The following is a 17,598-nucleotide window of genomic DNA, read 5'->3' as shown; positions in this document are numbered from 1 at the left end:
CTGTGTAAGTGTTCACCAAGGGAGGCTTGGTCTTAATTTGTTGAAAATAGAGGTGAGATTGACTATACATATTGTTCCCATATGTAATGTAATTCAGGATATTGCAGAATTTTCTTACCAAAAATAACTAATTTGGGTAACACCAAGTAGCTGAGGTTGAAATAAAATACCATCTGGCCCACAGATTATTTTTTTGTGTGTCTTGTCTTGCATGTGTAGGTGGCAATCATAGAAGAGCTCGTGATAGGTTATGAAACCTCTCTAAGAAGCTGCAGGTTATTTAACCCAAATGGTGAGTGCCAAGGCTGTTGTGCTTCATGGAAGTAATGCCTGGTGTAAGCATTGTGTCCATTCAGAGGTGGGGTAACTAGTGGGGAGTGAAGAAATAGAGATGATTTTTTTTCCTTTTTTCCCCTAACACAGAACTCTACGATAGCTGTCAAATGTAAAGTCTGTATTCAAAATTTAGTCACTTGTTCTGAACTTTTTTCCCAGATCTGTGAATTTAGTCATCTCTTTGCAGTTTTGACTTCAGATATTCTATTTTAAAAACTTGAGTTTATCGCTGTTCAGGAAACGGAAATTTGAAAGCTACGTCAAATCTTTAATTACAGAACGTCAAATAAAAAAGAATATGCACTGATAGCACAACCTTCATGGAGAGGTAGTTTTTGAGCTTTTGTTGAAGACTGAGTTTTCTGTTCTTGGAGGTTCTGCACATCGATTGCCTCAACTAAGGGAATAATTGGAACGAAATGCAGCTCCCTTCTGACCCACTAACTCCCTTTCCCTTAAAACCACAGAATGACAAGGGAACAGGATATGCTCAAGTCTTGCATAGACTTAGAAGCTAATGTACTTACCTGGACCCAGTTGGTTGGAAGCACTCCCAGGTCTGGTGTGACAGCCTGATATAGTGGCAGAATTAACTTCAGTGTGTGTATTTATAGCACTCTGCTTCTGGCATGTTGTTTTAATAAACTGAACAAAAAAGCCTCTCTCTGTTCTACTCCCTCCAGATGATGGCAAAGAAGAACCTCCAACCACTTTACTCTGGGTCCAGTATTATTTGGCTCAACATTATGATAAAATTGGACAGCCGTCCCTGGCTCTAGAATATATAAATGCTGCTATAGAAAGTACTCCCACTTTGATAGAACTCTTCCTTGTGAAGGCAAAAATCTATAAGGTAAGTGTGACTTATCCTTAGTGACCAGAGGTTATTCATTTGTTATGAATGTGAGTTTTAATGAGTTTCTAGATAAGGATATTGTTTAGCTACCTGGGGGCTTTTTTTTGCTCCATATCAATTAGCCCCTGTGAAGGTTTTTAAGTAAGTAAGGGACAAATGTACAGCAAAATGTAAATTCTCAGTTTAAAAATCACACTGATAAATTTGAGTCTTTTGTCTATTCTTACCCTGGATTATTTAACTACTTAGAAACAGTTTCCCAACTACACTATGATATTGTTTCAGAATGGGATTATCCAAAGCAGTCCTTTAAGCATTTTCAGGAAAAACATCTAGTGCTAAAAGACCAATAATTCCATAATGAGGGAAGGTAATTTTACTGCTTTTTTTAAATTTAAAGATCTGTTGCTTTTGAAGAAAGCTGTTTATTAAAAAATGTCTAGAAAGTTAACCAATTTATGTTAAACAGCGAGTAGATAAAATGTGCATGTTTTATAATTACTGAATCTGACTCAAATTTCTATCTCTTTAGCATGCTGGAAATATTAAAGAAGCTGCAAGGTGGATGGATGAGGCTCAGGCTTTGGACACAGCAGACAGATTTATCAACTCCAAATGTGCAAAATACATGTTGAAAGCAAACTCCATTAAAGAAGCAGAAGAAATGTGTTCTAAGTTTACGCGGGTTTGTGGCTTTTAACTACGGCTCTTTTGGATAACGTGGGCCTAATCCCTTGTGGAATAACTTTGTGTTTTAACTTTGCACTCACTGTTACTATAATGTTTAAGTTCTGTTTCAGAGCAACTGTCTTCTTGCTTCACTTGTGGTAGTCCATAGCAGGGTTTGAATTATTCTAGGATAGGCATGATCCACAGCATTAATTGAAGAGTCTATAAAGCTTGGATTTGGTTATTTTTGCTAGGTAGGAAAAATACAGCATGCTTGTTTTAGAAAGAACTTCTCAGTAAATAATTTTTTCACAGAAAGCTTTGGGTTTAATGTTGATTCTGTAGGATACTTGAAAGATGTGGTAAAATTACCAATGTCTCTTATAAGCTTTTTTTTCTAATGGTGGTAAGTTAGAGAATTCAAACTTCTCTTGGAACATAATTTTTGTGTGACTACCAGGTGAAAGGCTTTCTGAGGTGTCTTTCTTGTGTGAACAAACTTTCATCCCTAAGGCCATGTTTAACTGTGATGGAGGGAAGCTGCATGTTATATCTTTTTTTATTTTTCCATCTGCTTACACATGACCAGTTATCTGGTAGAAGAAGTTTTGCCTTGTGCATATTGTTTAATTTCATGCATCATTTTTGTCCCTGCAGTAACCCATTTTCATAGGTTTGATGGTCACACAGGTTGGTTACTTCATTTAAATTTACTTCTCTTGACATTATTCTTTCATAACTGAAAGGCAAAGCAGCTCAGTGAAGTCTTCCCAGACTATTTGTCAAGTGATAGTTTTAGGATACAGGTAATATCATTTATATGTTGTCTGTGGGAGACAGGCAACAAGCTCTTGGGTTCTACCTTCAAAGGTAAAGCCTTTTCTGTTTGTTGTCCCATTTTTCTCCTCTCTCTTGAAGAGCAGGAGAAACCTGGAGTAAGTTGGGTTGAATGGAGAGGAGGGGGAGCAGTTTTTATAAGGGGAAATCTGGAGGGTCTTTGTGAAATGTGTGCAGGCAAACATGAAGGCAACGGAAGCTCTGTTTATATAAAACTCAGTAACTTTATGTGGGGGTTTTGATGCAAATCTGATATGAATTTAGTTGATTTGACCTCCCTCAATGCCTTAAGCAGCTCTAAGATGATGTCAGAAAAGCAAGCATACGTTACCCAAAACTGAACTTGAAAAGTATGATTTGATTATATTGCTCTGTGTAATCTTTTTATCTCTTTTTGATCTTATGTCTAATGCTCAAATACAAGCTTCTTAATTAAAAAACAATTAAAGGAGACCTAAAGTAACCATAATGCAAATGGAACTGACATTTTTTTCTCACTTCTAGCTGCCTAAATCAGGCTGTTTTGAACACTGCCTTTCTCCTTCATTGCTAAGTTCTCCGAATCTGTGCAAGTGTATATAAATACCAGATTTGAAAGACAACTGTAATCTCATTTTTTGAACCAGAAGGTGTCTTGAGTTAACAGTATTCCTTTTGCCTTGCCACTGCTCCCTACTGCTGATGGCATAAAAAATCACCTACTACTGCTGTCAGTTAGTACGCTTAGCTGAATCAGCAATTCTCTGGAAGATGCAGATGGCTGCTTAAGTTCAGAAAAAAAAAAATTCCTGCAGGATTTCCTGCAGCTGTCAGTGTCTTGCCATGTGCTAGAACTTTCCTGCCATTTTTTTTCATGCTGCAGTGTGTTACTTGTGTGCACACAGTGTTAAAAACACTGAATGAAGGTCTCACCTATCCTGAAGCTGAGGAACCGTCACAGTTAAATGGTCACTACCTGGCTCTTCATTGTTTCTTTCTGAGGAAACATTACTCTTCCAGTAAATGTAACAAAGGTTTTTATATTTTCCTTAAATTGATGAACAAAGCCAGTCCATCTTAACTGTGGCATTTCCGACTTTCAGGACTCCAGTTCTGAGATTCAGCATTTCTGTTGATAGCATCCTTATTTGTACTTTTAATTAGGACAAGATAAAAAGGAAACAGCCGTCAACAAATGGAATGAGAGATTTATTTTTTGTGCAATGCTGTTTTTGCTTTTAGGAAGGAACCTCGGCAGTAGAGAACTTGAATGAAATGCAGTGCATGTGGTTTCAGACAGAATGTGCGCAAGCTTACAAGGCGATGAACAAATTCGGAGAAGCACTTAAAAAATGCCATGAAATTGAGAGAGTACGTATCCAGTTAAACTGCCTAGGTTGGAAAACACTGGCTTAAGTTCAATGATTCTTTTCTGAGCAGTAAGAGTGTACTTCATGTAGCTCCAGGAGAGATTTCGTTTCATGTTGGTTACTGGCACGTTGATAAGTTTACATTTCCTCCTAAAAGTGCCATTGTAAACTGTGTGTTATGAAGAGATTTTTTAAAGTTATTTGAAGATCCAGAAGAGAGAGGAAAACTCTGAGAAATATTGGCAGTGTACATAAAAGAAATAGATATTTGGGTAAAAACTAAGTGTACTTTAAGTCCAAAAATAACATGACTGAGCTGACAAGCCCATTCTTAAAGTAAAGGAAAAAAATGTCATTTTAGTTACTGTTTAAGCACTGTTTTAGTGGTAGACATGAACTTTAAAAAAACTATCAAAAATATTGAGTATCTTCTCCTTAAAAAAAAAAAAAATTAAGCTACAGTTTAAAAGAAGCTATTGGAAATATAACAACTTCTTAAAGTAGAAATTGTGTTTAAAAAAGGAGGAATACTCGCATGTTAAATGCAGATCCTTAGTAAGGCAAACAACACAATTTGGATCCACAACTTCAAAAAAAAAAAAAAAGAAAGGTATGGGTTTGGGTTTTTTAAAGCACATTAGGGTCTAGAAAAAGACCAGACAGCTGAGGGTGTAAATGAAGTGCTGAAAGAGCAGAACTTAGTAGGAAGCTGTGCCTCTTTGCAAATAAAAATTTCTAAGGAATTAAGTCACTATGTTTATTTATTGGATTAATTGATTGAAGGTGTTGTAAAGTTCAAAAATGAAATAGACAAATATGTTGAATTCAGAAACCATCAACAAAGCTTTGGTGTTCTGTAAGAAAAAGCAGTGCCTCTTAAATCCTTTAGTGGTGCCAGTCATGTTTAGGGCAGTCTAGTTGTTAAAATATGTTCTGGATTTCAGAAACGCTTTTGATGTCATCCTTCACACCATAAAGGATCTAAACTGTCTCAGAAAAAGTAGGAAGTTGATCTCATGACTTTAATAGTTAATTCATGGCTTGGAAAATAGAGTAGGAATAAATAATCAATTTTTGCAAGAGAAGGGATATACCATGGAGATCATTAAGGTATCTCTCTAGAGTCTCCATTGCTTCATATGTCAATAAATGATCACAGAAAAGGACTGAATAGTGCAAGGACAAGACCTGTGCTGTCTCAATACTAAAAGTGACCCATGAAACGTAATGTTCAATGGTGTAGTCAGTGAATGAGGGGCAAGAAAAATTCTGTGCCTCTGCATAAGTAGTAAAAGGTCTTGCATTAATTATTGCTGCTCAGGAAAGAAATCCTAATACCATTATAGACAACACTGCAACAACTTCTGTGTTTGTGTGGAGCAGCAGTCAAAAAGATAAGTGGGGAATTACGTGACTATAGAAATACTTTTATTCAATCCTGTGACTGTCATACTGTTAACATCTCAGTATCACACCTCCTTAAAAACGTGCTGGTAAAATATGCATGGAGTAACTTCAAAACAGAGACTGTAATTAGCTTATCATGCTCACTCTTTTAGCCTCAGCTTTGACAAACAACAGCTGAGTTTAGATTGAAGTTGTATGAGATCATAAATATGTGTAGAAGTTCAAGAGGGCATGATTTTTCACTGCTTCTCAAACAAAAAGGGATATCAGGTGATGATGAGGAAAGCAGAGCTTGAACAAAAGGAAGTACTTTGTCATACCACGTATTATTTAAGTGTGGAATTTATTGCCATGGTATTTAGTGGAAATCAAAATTATACTTTTAATTGAAAAAGAATTAGTGAAGTTTATGTACAATGAAAGTAGGACCTTTTCCCCTTAAACTGCAAATTGTCAGAGGGTAGTTGCTGTTAAGAGGTTGTGAAATGGGTGAATTTTGTTTTTGACCTAAGGTGCCTTCTGTTCTTTTCACCATGACTTTATTTTTGGAGGATTTTGTTAACCTTTCTAACAGTTAGGTTGTATTTGTCAAACAGCAGAGTTTTACTAAACAATTCCTTTGGGGAAAGCGTATTTTAAAAGTCCGGGTTAGTACCTGATTGTTAATACTGGCTAAATGATGTTATGTTACGCTGTGTTAGCATTTTGTAGAAATCACGGACGACCAGTTTGACTTCCACACTTACTGTATGAGGAAGATCACCCTTAGGTCTTACGTGGACTTGTTAAAACTAGAAGATGTGCTTCGACAGCATCCGTTCTACTTCAAAGCAGCACGAATTGCCATAGAGATATATTTGAAACTTCATGATAATCCCTTAACAGATGAAAATAAAGAACACGAGGCTGATACAGGTATTCAACCCTCAGGATTTATTAATTGTGCAGTTTCACTAGTTAGTGGATATTTTATGAAGATCTAACATTCTTGGAGTTGTAAACTGCAGTAGCCGAAAATAAAAGTTTTACACAACTCAAAGCAGGCAAATTGTAACTTTGACTGCATGTAAAAGTAGATGTTCTGCTGAAAGTTAAACTAATAAATGTTTTTATCTTGGTTATTATAAAATGATGGGTTTGTAGTGAGAGTTGTAAAACAAATGTGCTTGTGTTATGGAGTGACTGTGAAAACATGGAATTCTCATGGTGGTTGGTCTGAAATAACAGATTGAAAAGCCAATGTTCTTGGTGGTTTCTCTTTCTGAGCATTTTAAGAATATGCAAAAATTTCACTAGGTAGCAACTTAAATTTTATCATCTTGCTTGTGATGTAAAAATTACTTTTAAATCCATTGATATTTTTTTCCCCTCATCTGTGATTTGAGAGCAACTTAAGTGGCTTGGGGTACCTCAAACGGTATGAATAGAGGCTCATCAGTCCTTCAAGAGGAATTTGTCAACTTTTAATATTTTTTATCTCAGTTCATTTGTGTGGCTTTCAGTTCAAATTAAGACAGGTGGAAGTGTAATAGAATTTATTGCAACCACTTCTAATGTGTTTTAAATTAACTCTCCATATTGTAATTGGAGGGAAGAGAGGATCTGAATATGAATCATATATGTCTGTAGGGCATCAGAAGCAAAGCTGAAATTGTCTATGCCAAAGTGGAGCTATTTCACCTTATTTTTGTTAGGCCATTTAATTACTACATTAGACATGTGTAATGCCTCAGGGAGAAATCAATGAGTATTGCTGTGCACTTTTACTCCTGGTGCTGGATTTGTGGAGTCGTGCAGTAATTACTTTGTCCCACCTTCAGCATGTGATTCTAATTCCTACTCCCTGATTCCACTAAGGAATTTGTGAGTTGTGGAGCAGAAGCACAGACTGTAAAGTAATTATTGATAGTAAATAAGCTTCTGCAGAGATAATGGTAGCGCTGCTTGTTGGTAGGTATGGTTTAAAGAAGGTGGTGGTGTCTTGACAACTGATGGAGACTGTTAATATTAGACATCAATGTTGTCTGTTTTTGCCCTTTGTGTGTGTACAGCGAATATGTCTGACAAGGAGCTAAAGAAGCTACGAAATAAGCAGAGAAGAGCGCAGAAGAAAGCCCAGCTGGAGGAGGAGAAGAAGAATGCTGAGAAGGAAAAGCAACAGAGGAATCAGAAAAAGAAGAAAGATGATGATGATGAAGAAATTGGAGGACCTAAAGAAGAACTTATCCCCGAGAAACTGGCAAAGGTGCTTACTAATGTAATAATGAAGTCATAGAAATTGCTACAGAAGTTGCAGTGAGCACAGATAAAAATAGAAAGTCATTCAGATAACTTGTTTATTTTTTTTGGTATGGCTTCTCTTCACAGGCAGCATGTTAAAAAGAATTCTTTTCTAGGGGTAGTTTGTTCAGTATACTGTCAGTATGGTGGAAATCACGGCTTTTGTGCCTAGTTCTGACAGGTGCTGATTGAAGTCGTAAACATTTGCTACAGGTGGACCTATTTTCATGTGTGTATTGCACTAACTTGTTGATTATACCCTATTTCTAGTTGGTCAGATGGGAGTCTTTCTATTCTGTATGTAAGGTGATTATCATTTGCTCTTTTATGTCCCCTAATATTTTTTTGTTTATTAAGCATAGTTAAGCCTGTGAAAGAGGAGCCATTGAAGCATTGAGTGCTTTAACAGGATTTGTTTGCATTTGTTTTGATTGGGGAAAAAAAAGGGATAAAGCAGCTGTAGTAGTACATAGTAGTACACTAGACTGAGAAGGATTTTGAGATCTGGATTAAGAGCTGTAGAGATATATAAAGGGGAGGTGACCCAGGAGGCTATTGTTTTTGCTAAAAATTATACCTGTAAGGAGCAGGAAAACACTCAAAAAACATGGGGGAAGATAAGGAAAATACAGAGACTGGAAAATTAATTTATAGCAATAGTAGGATAGTATCCAAGTTCTGATAGATACAGTATTCATTATGTTCACTTTACACATACAGTGAGTATTATTTGCACTTGAGGTGGTATTTGAAAGTTGAGACAATGAACTTCACTCTGTAGCCAGGAAGCAAGTGACTTAAACTGCACTAGTTATTTAAGAATATTGTTGGTATCCTGATGTTTAGCTCACTGGTTGCAAGAAGCTACTTGCACTGCTGGTTGCACTGCTAATTACTCTAGTTGCACTGCTGGTTAAGATTGAAATGGTCTCAGTGGTGAGTATTGAAATTGAGTTCTGGAGTAGAGGAACGTCATGGGATAGCCCGGAAAAAAACTGAGCAGTCCCCAAGATTATAGGGAGTAGTTGCAGCTGTATAATGCATTCCTTTGGCAAAACTAGTTATGTATTTAAGATATAGATGTCTGTATAATATAATTATATTCCTAAGTTAGTATCGGAATCATGACACTTCCAAATGCAGGTTCCTAGTGCCAGAGGACCATTTCTGACATAGCTGATCACTTGCAAACAGTTTTCCTGAAACAGTTGCCCCGGACTTGTTTGGGTGTGTAGCTTTGGCATTAGAGGCATAGGTTTGAAATCTGGTTTATTGTGGATTCCAGATAGTTGATGTGCACAGTGACGTATGTAAAATCAGCAGCACACAGAAATGATGCGGTTGTTTTTATGGAAGGTGCTGTAGTACATGTTTAGCAGGAAGGTGTCTGTCCTTGTCTTCAGCTCAGTTATTTGCCATCAGGTATATCACTTCAACATTACTAAGTTGTTACTGACACACAACAAATTTATCTGCTTCTTAGAGAGTGGCTTATGTTCATAAAAACAAAAATAGGAAGCACAATAGACAGTTCTTGTTTGACTAATCCTGAATGTCTAGATGGAAGAGCCTATTAAGAAACCTTGCCTAGAATTAATTTGTGTTAAGGCTGCCCGTTTAGTGGATTACACTGGGTAAGACCAGGAGACCTTGGTCAATATCTAGTTACTTCAAGCTTGCTGTTTGTATCTTGGCTGGGAATGTTGCCATGACCTAGCAGCTCTTAGGAACCTGTCTGAAGTTCACCTCAGCAGAATGTCATGGTCATTTATTAGTCATTTACCATCACCTCAGGCCTATGTGTGTAGGTTGTTGTGGGCAGCCCTACTGCCCATTTCAGAGCACGTTCAGCTCCAGCTGTGTTCACCAATGATATGTGATAGAAGGCAAAGACTTTTATCTCTGTAGGAAAATGTGATTCGTAACCATCACAAAGCAAATCTTTAGACTTTTTAGTCAATGTTTAGACACTAATATTGAGTGAAATGTGCAGAATTTGTAACAGAAGAGGTTTAAGCATCTTATGCACTGCCTTAGGAGAGTAACTCTCTGTCTCAGGAATAGCTAATTTTTGTTGCTGTTGAGTAGGTTTAAACTTTGACCTAGTTGTGTGTCACTTCCTTAAATCCATAGGTTGAAGCACCTTTGGAAGAAGCCATTAAATTTTTAACACCCCTGAAGAATTTAGTGAAGAACAAAATAGAGACGCATCTTTTTGCCTTTGAGATTTATTTTCGAAAAGGTAGGTGAGAAAACTAATGAGAGCAAGAAATTTGTGATTCATAAAGCTGTATATTAGAACTTAAACAAAAGTTATTCATTGGATGTGAGGATCCAGTCCCTCTTGAGACACAGAACTTTTCATTGGACTGACACCCCAGCCACAAGCAGTCTGTGACAAACCAAAGTGTGAACACTGGGTGATTATCCACTTAATTCGCTGGTTAAATACATGCATGTTAGAAAAAACAGCTGTTGCAGTACACTCAGCTATAATTTCTTCTGATCATTCCGATTTCAAACGCTAAATACTCCTGCAACACAATGTAGTGAGTTCCCACCACAGGTTTTTGAAATTTCCCAACACTTTTTTTTTTTCCAGAGAAGTTCCTTCTGATGCTTCAGTCTGTGAAGAGAGCCTTTGCTATTGATTCTAGTCATCCTTGGCTTCACGAGTGTATGATTCATCTCTTCAGCAGTGGTATGTGTCTGTTTGGTAGGACTTCATCTGTACGCACTTCCAGGTGATGCTGAGCCAGCATACAATCACTGATTTTTAGTTTACAGGCTGTTATCACATTTCATTCAAAATATTTAATACACATATTAGAAAGCCCTTTAAACAACTGGTTCATGCTAAAATTAAGCATGTTTGTTATGACTGCAGCTGGATTTAGGAGTTATTGCAGTATTAGTAAGTCTTTTCAGGACTGTGAGTAGTATGGTGAAGCCTGAAAGAGTGAGGGAGTGAAGAAGTGGAACTGTACAGTGAGGAACCTTGCTTTTCTGCTGGCAGCCTGTGCCAGCATGCAAGGAGAAGGCTTAGAATTCTGTCCTTTTTGGTAAAAGGTTGGACGGATTCTGCCCCTTCCCTTGCCCCAGAGGTTACCCTTTCTGATGGGGGCTGCAAACTAGATACAGAACAGGCTTGTGTGACAACAGTCTTTGAGCCTCATAGATTTTAATTAGTAAGGATGGGACTGTATGAGTGTAGAAAAGCTTTGGCTTTTTCTAAGCATCAGAAAACTGTCACAGTTAAGCTTTTTCCAACCAGATCCAGTTATTTTCCTTTTCAAATTTCATGCATCTTCCTTCGAGATCCTTTCCAATTACATTCATAATGTAAACATGAAAAATATTAAATACATAAATTATATTTTACTGTGATTACCTGTGCCCACCTCAGTTAACTTCTTTTTTCCAATTGAGCAGTATCTGAAAGTAAGGATCTGCCTGATGCTGTTAGAACAGTGTTAAACCAAGAAATGAATCGGCTTTTTGGAGCAACTAATCCAAAGAACTTCAATGAAGCTTTCCTTAAAAAGAATTATGACTCACTGCCACATAGGTTATCAGGTACTTTGCCTTTATCCTTGTTCTGCCCTACCTCTGTATTTTCTGTGGTTACCTGGCAGTGGTATCTCAGTGTCAGCCCCAGTGATGTTACAATCTTTCCCTCGGAAGCACTTTTCTGCTCTCGGTTTGAGTTCTTCTGACATGATTGCCAAGTTGTCTCTGGTTTTCTTTAATTTTGTCTTTGTGCTGCCGTAGTACAAATGTTTGGACCTCTCTGCCCTATCTGTTGTAATTTCTGATGTCTGTTGAATGTTTCAGTGCTTTGTCTACCCGAGTAGGTGTCAAGCTTTGTGCTCCAAGTGGTTCCATTCTGAACTACTGCTGGAGAGTTCAGTCCCCCTCTTAGTCCTATTAGATCTACTTTATGTTTGTATATGAGACACTTTTGGTTGTCGACTTGGTGATGAGTTTAATTTTTCCTCCTGTAGCTGCCAAAATGATGTACTATTTAGATCCTTCCAGTCAGAAAAGGGCAGTGGAGCTGGCAATGACCCTGGATGAATCCCTTATTAACAGAAATCTTCAGGTAACATATTTATAAATTGTAAACAATTTCTGGTGTATCTGTGGGAACTTTATGCAAATTTTGGAGGTAAGAGGAAGCTGACATGGTTGCTGTGCCTTATGGTAAGGAGGTTGAGTTGTGAGAGAGAGAGGTGTCAGGTTCATCTGAACTTAAACATTTAACATTCTTTTCACACTTCTAAATTAATTTAGTTTTGTGATAATATGAAAATAGCAACAGCAGAAACCATGTTATTGCCACAGGTAGTGGGAAAACTTATTAAACATAAGAGAATTCACATGGCAAGAGATGCTAAGCTCCCCTGTAAGAAAAGACAATAGTCTGTCTGAGCTTTGGCTGTCACACAGGTGACTGTTCACAAGAAAAAGATTGACTTAGGAGTGGCCCAGACTCTGGGAAGGCTTTCCATAATCAACTTTCTGCAAGCTGTGGGAATTACCTGAGGTTTATTAAAAGTTGCATATGCACATTTTTGCCTTAGTGTGTAGTTAAATGAAAAGCTTACCAAATTTTGAATCTTTGCTCCATTCTGGTGGTCATGGAATAATCTCCCTGTACCACTGCCCCACCTTCATCTGGGAAGACTGTCAGTTGTTACTTGCAATTTACAGTATTTTAGAAAGGTAATTTTTCTTTGTATTTTCCTGTATTTCTTATAAAAATTAATAAACGTGGTCTTTTTTCTTCGTTTGACCATATACTTGCCTGGCAAAACAGAGAAGGAATAAAATGTCCTTTGAGGGTTTTTTTTAAGTTTTTTCTAAACTATTTCTGTATCCCAGACAAACTGTTTCCTTTGTATCATGTAAGAGTGTCCAGCACATTTCATTAGAGAGATTCTTTGGCAGGCTGTGCAAACTTATTTCTTTATTGTCCTCTTTGTCTCTGCACTTGAGAATTTTTTAGATGTATTGCAAGTAAAATTGGTAAACTTTACTATAAAACTGTTCTTCTGTGAGCAAAAATCGATATTTTCCAAAAAACATCTCTTTGGAAATAGACTGGGTTCAATAGAACTTCAATTTTTTGTGAAGGATTTTAAGTTCATAGTGGAATTTTTGGACCAGACAGAGAGGGGAAAAAGAGACAATAAAAGGCAAATTGCTGAGATTTATAAACTAGTTTAGGATGTTAAAGATTCAGATCCTTTCTCTACCCTAGCTGATGTGGTATGAGACACAAACTTGTGTCTTTTATATCCTAAGTACATATTTAGCAGTTTTCATAAACTTATCTTGTTTGGGTGTTGTTTTTTGGGATAGCATTTTTTTCTTTACTGTTTGAGTGGTCTCAAAGAGCCTAAGCCAGATTATCAAGAGATTTAGAAAACAAAAATTAGTTTGGCGTTAACAGCCTTCTTTTTGCTGTTTTTTGCCTGGGAGTAGGATTCTGGGAATTGGACTGGGGAGAGATTCAAATGTAATCAAAAATGTCTGGTCATTGTGGAGGTGTTAACTTGGTAGGACTAGAGGAAGCATTTAGCAACTCAGAGTGTATAAACATGCTGTATGCTGCATTGTGAAAAAACTGAAAGTGGTGAATTCTGGGTGCCAACATGAAGTAAGAGTTGGAGTTCTGCTGAACTTTTAGAAGGGAAATTGAAAGTGCCCTAAAAATTGAGAATCAGGAGGAGTCTGGGCATTTGCTGAAAGGCATTTTTGTGTGCAATGAGATCAAATTTATTACATTTCATTTTAGTAAAGACCAGCAAAGAGCAAATGTGTGCAAAAGGGGTTGTTAAAGAGAACTTCATAACCCCACAGGAGGAGGACAGAGCAGTTAATCTCAATACACAGAAGAAATAAAAGCTATACCAAATGTCATAGGAGTGGGAAAAGACTGACTTGCTATGCTAATGCTTGCACACACAGCACAGGCAGATGTTAAATACTGACAGGCTTTAGTGATGCTCAGTGGGTTGGTTTCTGATGTTTGCAGTGCAGGTTGGAAAAAAAACAAACCACAGGAAGTCTCCTTTTTGTCTTCTAAATCATGAATAAAAATGGATAGGAAACTGCATATATCTGAAGGATGTGGTAATATCAGACTACTTTGATTTGATTTACTAGTTACAGGCACACTTCAGCAACTCACATGACCTTAAGTGTAAAAATTTCCCTACCAGAAATGTTTTCACATCTAATTATGGTTATTCAGCTAATGCTGTTTTCACATCTTATTTATATTCCACACTTCACAGAAGTCATTACTAGGAAATTATAGTATATGTTCTGTATTCATTGTTTTATTTGCAAACACTAAAGGTACATTATGTGTTGTTGAAACAGTCAGTGTATCCCCCGACTGGTGGGGTTCTTGGTTCCCAACTAGTAGGAAAAAATTTTTTAGGAAAAAAGGGACAGGTGACAAATGAGTATTTTCATTTTCCAGTCAAGATTTCTAACTGGTTTTTGGATTTCTTTTTAAATCACATTCTCTTAAATCAGACTACCCTGTATTTCGTGCTGTGTCTAATTAAAATGGCATTTGATGTTGAATGGGGTGTGTAGCCCTCAGAGCAGGTGTGTGGCAGAAATACTACTTTAAACTTGTCTTGTGAGTTTGCTCTTATCTCATGCAGCAAAACTGCTGTTTGAAACCTGTAAAAAATACTTGGAGTTTGTTTTCTTTGTAGTATTTTATTTCTGGTTTGTGAGCCTTCAGCTGAATGTTTAAAAAAACCATAATCTTTCTTTATTTTTCTCTTTAATTAGACTTGTATGGAGGTATTAGAAGCTTTATGTGACGGTAGCCTTGGAGACTGTAAAGAAGCATCTGAAACTTACAGAGCAAATTGTCATAAGCTTTTCCCTTATGCTTTGGCTTTCATGCCCCCTGGATATGAAGAGGATATGAAGATCACAGTTAATGGAGATAGCTCTGCAGAACCTGAAGAACTGGCCAATGAAATATGAACAACTTTATTGGAAAAAAATGACGTTGGACCATATCTGGTGTATAATATTTTTGTCACGCACCTGCTGAATTGTTCTAACTTACACAAAAGAACAGAAGGAAAAAAAAAAACCAACCTGGTTGCCTTCAAATAGTTTTACTTTTTTTTTTATCCTGCTGACAAATATATATATAAAATATCTAACATATTACTGGTTATAGGTTGTTCGGTTTCTTAAAAATTAAAAGCTGCTAAAATTGAAAAAGGAAAAAAAAAACAACCCTTCTCCCTACCTACCTACCTACCCACCCATGTTTTTAAACTAATTTATATGAGACCTGAAGGGGTATGTGTCCCTCAGAGCAGGTGTGTGGCAGAAATATTAACTTTAAATTTGTCTTGTGAGATTACTGTTATCTCAGACAGCAAAACTGCTGTTTTAGCACTGGATTCTTTCACTGAGCACAAAGAGTTGGTGGGGCTTTAGCATCTGACTGATTTTGATACGGGGGATGATTGTGTCCATAGGAAGTATGCAATGCGAATCAAAATATACAGAGAAACCTGCAACATACGTGCTATGTTGGGGGTGCTTGGACATACAGGATATCAAGCAGAATTAAGAAACATAGTGTGTTCAATAAGCTTGTTGTGTCTCTGAAATTCACTGTACACGATCAGTTTGGTGTTCTTGCACCACAGTTTTTAACTGAAGGAACCAGTTAAAACGGTCTCTCTTGGGATTAAACTTGGGGGGGGGGGCAGGGTGGGGAGGGGAGAATCAATGTTGCTGTTCTTGAGATGAACTTATCAGCGTGGGTTGGCCAAACTTTTTAAAACTGTAATGCAAGAACCAAATAAAAATTATGCACTGTGATGTGGCACCAACTAATTAGAAAGATCGCATGCATTTTTCACGTAGAGTGAAAACAAAATGAGAACATACTATGGCTTGAAGTTGCAAAGAGGAAAACTCCTGACTACCATTTTGACTGATCAAGAGACTAATAGATTAAAACCTCAGCAGGCCTTGTTCATGTTATGCAGAAAAAAAAAAATAAAAAAGTGCTGCAGTTTAGATACCTCTGGAACTTTTCCACAGTGTCACAGGTTTGTAATACTTGAAGCCCTACATTTCTTAAGAATATATTTCTTGCTCAGTTGTTTCAGGCAAGCCCAAGACTTTGTAACTTTTAAGGGGCCCAAAATTTTTTTTCAATAACAGACCAGCTTCTTATTCCTGCAGTTACAGATGTAATTTCCTTTGTCAAACATAAGGTACCAAATATAATGCAATAAAACGTTTTGAAAAACAATTGTGTGAATATTTAAACCAATCTATGTTGTACTTTGAAAATGAATGGGTTTGCTAGAGTGCAGCTCAGGGTTGGCTTACTGTGCTGTCCAGTCATGCTAACAATGTCACTCCTGATGGGTGGTCATCAAGTATAAAATGCAAATGCATTATATGTAAATACTGAATGTCTGGGAAGTCCTATAACACACAATGCTTTGTTACTTGGCTTTTAAGTTCCACCAGTGTTAGGTTGAATTTTGTTTTCCAAGTCAAGCTTCAATCTACGAGTCTACTGTGTTAATAATATAGATAAGTGCTCAAATGTTTTCTTTTGTAGGTTCATCATATAAAACAGAGCAGAAATAAACTACAGCTTACAAAGTGAGTGCCTTCTTTGCTGCAGGAGTTGAGTTACAGAGTATCTGTCATGTGGATACACAGCCTTCCTCTTCCACATCATGGGATTCAGCGATATTGACATGTACAGTTAAGAAATCCTGGAAGACTTATTGGGATTTGTAGTTTTTTAACTGTCAGAAGAACAGATTTTTGTTGTATATTCAACTCCACTTTCTTTTCATGGTTAGACTATCCTTGTGTATGTTTGCAGTGTAGTTTCTGTCGGAAATGTAAGTTGTGTTGCTGTATTTGTATATTTAACCTGCTGGGCTTTTAGGGACTAGAATACCTACAGAGCCTTTACTTGAGTCTGGTATGGATGTCTTAATCTCAGTCATTTCTGCAGCCTGAGATACTTGGACTGCATGTCTTCTGCAATTATTGAAGATGGTTCAGTCTTGCCTACACAAGCTACAAGCTTTTGGCCTTGCCTCTGAGTATTGCTGCCGTTTCCTTGGCTTCTGATGCTTAGCTGGAGGCAGATGAGTGTTCACTCTTAACAGATTGTGAATTGCATCAAGCAAATTCTGGTTTTCCAAATACTGTTTTTTGGGTGCTGCCTATAAATGGGATTATTTCTTTTACTTTTTCACTGCCTGTTTTTGCGTTGAAGTGGAGGAACTAAAAGCAAGAAGTTACTTGTTATCTGTCATTATGCAAATGTGGAAAAGGATATTTCAGTGGGCCTTCCAGAAGCCTCCATCTGCACATCTGTTGTGATTTTCCCCAAGGATACTACTTCATAACCTTGCTTGAAGCCATCCATTAGTGCTTCAGAGATGATGCTTTTGGATTAAGGAGGTTCCTCATCCCCTTCCAGAAGACTGCAATCCCAGGAAAGGAAACTAAGCCAAGAGTTCAGCTAAAGACGAAGGTTCTTTAATTGGCAAAGGAATTGTTATTCCTTCATCATCATATCTCTCCTGTTAGATGCAAGGCTAGCTTCTGAGGAAGAGTTTTAAGAGCTGGAAATGAAGTTACAATCCAATGCAATGAGTCTTGTGAAGTGGTAGCACAGAATGTTGTGCTGCAGTGAAAGCTTTCCTTTGCGTGCTGAGATCCAAAATTGTAATTATCGATGCTTGGCTGACAACGCAGGTGAGCAGGGATTGCATTCATGGTCAGAGTGTTGGCTTACTCATGAGTCATGATTTGTTTTGATGCATGATT

General features: G+C 37.2%; 1 protein-coding gene across 1 annotated transcript in view; it reads left to right on the top strand.

Annotated features, from left to right (window-relative positions):
* The window catches only part of NAA15 (N(alpha)-acetyltransferase 15, NatA auxiliary subunit), a 37,609-nt gene extending 21,561 nt beyond the window's left edge, over positions 1-16,048 (top strand). Inside the window, exons 10-20 of the mRNA XM_027698835.1 lie at positions 220-292; positions 1,020-1,189; positions 1,725-1,877; positions 3,920-4,048; positions 6,156-6,369; positions 7,506-7,699; positions 9,868-9,976; positions 10,337-10,435; positions 11,167-11,310; positions 11,739-11,836; positions 14,551-16,048. Coding sequence (XP_027554636.1) covers positions 220-292; positions 1,020-1,189; positions 1,725-1,877; positions 3,920-4,048; positions 6,156-6,369; positions 7,506-7,699; positions 9,868-9,976; positions 10,337-10,435; positions 11,167-11,310; positions 11,739-11,836; positions 14,551-14,751 — 1,584 coding nt within the window. The 3' untranslated portion in view covers positions 14,752-16,048. The remainder of the gene's footprint in view (positions 1-219; positions 293-1,019; positions 1,190-1,724; positions 1,878-3,919; positions 4,049-6,155; positions 6,370-7,505; positions 7,700-9,867; positions 9,977-10,336; positions 10,436-11,166; positions 11,311-11,738; positions 11,837-14,550) is intronic.
* The last annotated feature ends 1,550 nt before the right edge of the window (positions 16,049-17,598 follow it).

Source organism: Neopelma chrysocephalum, unplaced genomic scaffold (assembly GCF_003984885.1).
Source record: "Neopelma chrysocephalum unplaced genomic scaffold, ASM398488v2 Primary Assembly neopelma1_133, whole genome shotgun sequence".
In the NCBI taxonomy this organism is placed as follows: domain Eukaryota; kingdom Metazoa; phylum Chordata; class Aves; order Passeriformes; family Pipridae; genus Neopelma; species Neopelma chrysocephalum.
Note: the sequence above shows the minus strand (reverse complement) of the source record. Positions and strands in the feature narration are given on the sequence as shown.